Source organism: Telmatherina bonti (genome assembly GCF_933228915.1).
Source record: "Telmatherina bonti genome assembly, chromosome: 6".
Lineage (NCBI taxonomy): Eukaryota > Metazoa > Chordata > Actinopteri > Atheriniformes > Telmatherinidae > Telmatherina > Telmatherina bonti.
This window is the reverse complement of record NC_136624.1, coordinates 36,943,593-36,948,531: the sequence shown is the minus strand read 5'-3', so window position 1 is coordinate 36,948,531 and position 4,939 is coordinate 36,943,593. Positions and strand designations below refer to the sequence as shown.

General features: G+C 44.9%; 1 protein-coding gene across 1 annotated transcript; it reads left to right on the top strand.

The window, feature by feature from the left end:
- Positions 1-1,646: 1,646 nt before the first annotated feature.
- LOC306757381 (major intrinsically disordered Notch2-binding receptor 1-like) lies at positions 1,647-4,939 on the top strand (the record flags this gene model as incomplete). Its single annotated transcript, XM_079242416.1, has 3 exons — positions 1,647-3,647; positions 3,980-4,198; positions 4,745-4,939. The coding sequence occupies 3 exons, from the start codon at positions 1,647-1,649 to the stop codon at positions 4,937-4,939; spliced, it is 2,415 nt and encodes an 804-aa protein (XP_079098542.1).

The window sequence follows — 4,939 nt, the reverse complement described above, 5'->3', positions numbered from 1 at the left end:
AAGGCCTGACAGTAATGCATTACTGCATATACTTACACCCATACCAAGGTTCATTCACTGCATTGATTCCTGAGTGCATGGACTGATGGATACCCCCCCCCCTCTCTCTATGAGTTGTTAGATGAATTAGAGATGTTCTTCCTGATTGTAGCAGAGTGCTGCTACTCAGCGATGAAAGCCTCACCCTTCCCCTTGCTCTAATGGGGTTTTAAGTACAACCCTTTATGGATGATAATGCAAAGTAAGAGTGAAAAGTCTGCCAGACTGCTCTGTGCACAACAATCCTGCAGGCAATTTAGTCCAGACCATGCGGTTTCCTGGCTGCAGAGTTTTAAGGTGCATCAATTAAACAAACATCAATTTTTAATTTCCTTTAATTTAATAACCAGTTATTGCTTTTGCACCCTGATAAAATATTCTCCCGGCACCATCACACTCACACTTGTGCATCTTGTAGCCTAACTAGAGCCTATCTCTCCCGTAGAGTCTCTTAGAAATGTGGACATAAAATTGACTTTGCGAGTGTCGTCGCTGCTGATCTGTGATGAGGGGAAACCGTTTGGATGTATTTTGAGGTCCCTTAGGGGACTGCAGGGACTTGTGGGAAGATGACCTGATTTCTAATTTTCTCCTCTCCTGCCGGGGCTCTGGGCTAGTCGCTGCTACAAACACAGAAGCCGAGAAAAGGAACGTGAGAGTGTGAGTCGACCCTGACTGTCTTGGAATATGGAACTGCTTTTATTGTAATTGTGGAATTTGTTGATGGATGCAGGTGCTGCTTTAATTCTTTCTCAGTAGATCCAGGTAGGTGAGAATACACACACACACACACTCATAATTGCTTATGTTACACCAGCAGAGTGCTGCTTACAGCCCAAAGCGCATTTCCACCTGTGTTTTGTCATTTTTATACTCTGCTGACAGAAAGCATGACTTTCATCTTAACCACCTTCTAAGCAGTGTTACGGTAACTATGAAAAATATCATTGTGTACATAATACGTAGAGAAAATGTCATTTTTGTTATTTTTTATGATGATTTTTAATTAAAGTGGCAGGTGTGCCACAGTGCAGTTGGTATAAATGAAATGTTTAAAGGTGTCTGGAGGTGGAGATGCGCGCAGTGTGACAGCGTCATCGGATCAGATGACCGGTTATTTTAGGACCCCAAAATAAGGTCGCTCCACAATCTCACTCAAATGGCTTTTTTTTTTTTAACGTCAACTCAGAAAGCTGGTTTTCATACATGTTCAGCGTGTGTACTTAAAACTCTGCATTATAGCAAAAATTATAAATTAAAATCATATAGATAATTGTCTAGTAGGGCATTTAGTCTTTTGTGATTACAATATAAAACCTCTAGAATTATTAAGAAGATAAAAAAGATATTGTCAGTCTGTTATACAGCTCTATGTATTATAGATGTATGTTTTGTATTATAACTAAAACTGCCTGTTTTCTTGTGTGTGATGGCATGTGGATCTATAATTTCACCTAAAAACTGTTTATATGATGATTTTGTAATGTTTTACTTTACAAAAATGTTTTGTTTTTAGTCACATGTAAAGCCTGTTGGTCTTTATTGGAATATAAATAGAAATCCTGTTCCTTGCTGACTGCTTTGTTCTTTCTATCAGGTGAGCAGGCATGGCTGACCTGCAGCAGGAATACCCCGGAGTCCTCCTGGGGATCCTGGAGGAACTGGCTAATATGCGGCAGTGGCTGTCCTTCCAGGATCTTTGTCGCATGGTCAGCACCCGCTTTGACCTCGAGCACCTCATTGAGCTCAGGAGTTTGCTGTTTGCTGCAGCGAGCAGGGATCCCTGCTTTCCAGCTACTCTGTTCAGGGACCGGGTTTCCACCAGAGGCCAGGGACTTTCACCCATTGGGGTCGCTGCTGACATAGTGACTATCTTTAATCTGATTCAGATGACGGGTGGGGTCTCCGATGACAACCATCCAATGAGAGCCCAGACTATCCTCCCCGTCGACCAGTCCCCGGGCCCCAGTCTGCCGGGAATCCACCCATTTTACATTTCTGGTCGAGAACGAGGGCGTGCACACTCTGAGTCTAGTGGAAGATCCATCGATCAGCACTTGTTATTTCCAAAATCAAATTACTCGGCCCGTAAGCGAGCCAGTCTTCCCCCGGATCCCATCTCATTTCTTTCTTCCCCCTCCCCTCCCGTCAGGACAAGGGCTGTGTCTTTTGACTTGCCTCACACCATACATTCGTACTCTAGCACTCATATTCCCACTGATGTTATGAAGAATATCTACTTGCCTCTGGAGACGGACAGCGAGTCTAGTGGGGATTCTGCTCCAATGGAAGTGTTCGAAGCCGAACAGGGATCTTCAGTTGACCAGAAAAGAACCATCTTTAGGAAGGACTTCCATAACCAGCCTCCTCTGATACCGCAGGTGACGATCAGCAGCGAGTCTCCCAGTCCCAAAATGGGACACGCTGGCTTTGACAATCACAGCTTTGAAATGATTCCTAACCCTTACCCGTCACCCACAGCAGCCCACCAGTCGCCAGAGCACCGGACTAAAGCTAAGCACGAGAGCTTTGATGATCTGCAGGATTCAACTTATTTTGGACCTGGGTCAGTCCCAGAGCCATCTCCCCGACACCTTCGGCCACCCAGGACACAGAGGTCCATCTGGAGCAATAAGAGCCAGAGTCTAGAGGACAGGATTGGCCTGGGCACCATTGATATGGGGATGGAATCTCAAGCAGGACAACTTCCAAGGCGCTCTACTCCTGCTATCAGCATTTTAGGGGGATCCTCAGGAGGTGAGAGTGCAGATAGTGGACTGCCAAACGGAGGGGAGAGCGTGAAAGCTCAGGGAACGCAAACAGACCCCCCAGATCCCAGGAGACTCCGTAGCCTGGTTCACGCCGATCGCCTCTCCTTCATGACATCCTTAGATGACCCTGAGTTTGGCGAGGACGACATCAGCGCCATCTTTCGTTTCTTAGACGATATAAGCATGTGTGGGTCCACGGGAGTCCTGCACCCCAATGACAGCACCGTCAACCAGGACACCCCCGAGGCGAGACGTGGACGTCTGGGTCAGCTTCAGAGGCTCTTCCATTCTCTGGAGAGTAGTGACGATGGGCTAAAGGCCAGCGTCTGCAAGCTGCTGCTACGGATGAGTCAAATAGAAAGACAGCTGGAGTCACTGAACGATGTGAAGGCTGAGATTTCTCAGGTACTCTCTGCTTTGCAGCGACTGGACGAGAAGATCCAGCAGCCCATCCTTAGCGGGGGACAAGGCACCGGCGGTAGATGGCTTGAGCCTCTGAGTGGTGTCTCCTCTTTTATGAGCCACCCTGTGACTCCCTCCGAGTCGTCAGAGCCTCAGCCTCTGTCTGCATCTGGGCATCTGTTTCCAGGAACCAGCACAAGCAGCCTGGACTGGAGCCGGTGGAATACCCCCGGGGATCAGACAGAGAGCAGCAAAGGTCAGGCAGATTCTAAAGGGGGGAAAGACGCAACATCCCGACGTGCCTCAAAAACCCAGCTCGAAGAAAAAAGTCTGTCTGATACCAAACAGCTAAATATTTCTAACTCTGCAAGAGACTGGAAGGTGTCGTTCTCCAAAATTAAAGATGGCAAAACATCGCAAAGAAAGCTCGGACAGGTAAGGCGGTGCTGCTCCTCCATTCTGTACACATATTCCTATTTTATTTAACAAGTATTATAATATGCATCCACCGTAAATGACTGATTGATTACGTCATACAACAGTATTGGAATGATGTGCAGCAACAGTATCTGACAGTACCGCTGATGTTAGTGGATGTGTGACAGATTGAATCTAATCTTCACAGAAAACGCTGTTTTCTCAGGGTTATAAAGAAATACAGCTCATCCCATTCATGTTTTTGCTCAAATTCAGCACATTTTTTAAGAATAAACGTTGTGATTCAGACTGTACACATAAAATCTGTCTTCTGTTTATTCTTTTTCCAGGCAGATCAGTCAGACAGCACCACTAACTTACTCTCCCAAAAGTCGACAAGTGTGGTGGAACAAGTGTTCAACTCGTCCCTGTTCCGACAGAAAGAAAGCAGTCTAGCAGGGGGGCTTACCTCCGGGAAGGTCATGGAGCCCAGACTGGCCGAGGGGAGGGGACGGCCCATATGGACTGTGGATGACAAAGAGGCACGAATCTCCCCTTTGGACCTACATGTAAGAACTGTTCACTCCTAAAGATGTACAAAAGTGAAAAAACATTTAATAAGTTTTTGTTTTGAATTTTTAATAAGTCAGTCTTTATTTAATCTATATTTAATTAAAACAGTGTTTTTATCTTTTTTTTTTATTTAACATTTATTTATTGATAGAGGAATAACCCATTTTGTTTCCTCTGAATAAAAGTAACACAAAACAAGAGCAGCAGTGTCTACAAAAAAAGGAAGAAATTTACAAACGAAAAAAAAAAGAATAAGTAAATAGATAAATAACAAAAGAAAAGAATTAAAATAAAAAACATATGTAATACATGTAATAGTCATCATCAATCATCCATCCATACAAACACACACACACACTTACACAAACCACTCTTGTAACCCTGCCCTCCGACCGATGCTCAAAACCTGTACAAGTTAAATATATATAAAATATATTTTTAAATAGATTATAATGGGCACTGTTTTGAGAACCTCGAAAAATAAATTTGGTCAGGCTGGGTTAAGGAAGGTGACCTGTTCTGTTTCTCAATGTGTTGATCAGGCTCAGGAGTCCCTGAACCCCAACAACATGGAGTTCTGGATGGACGACATCTACACGCCGGGCTACGATGCTCTGCTCAGGCGTAAAGAAGCAAACCTCCGCCGGCTCAAGGTCTGCAAGCTGGTTGCACTGATTGCCACTGCAGTGACTATCATCCTCATCATCGTCATTCCCATCTGCACCATGGGCACATGA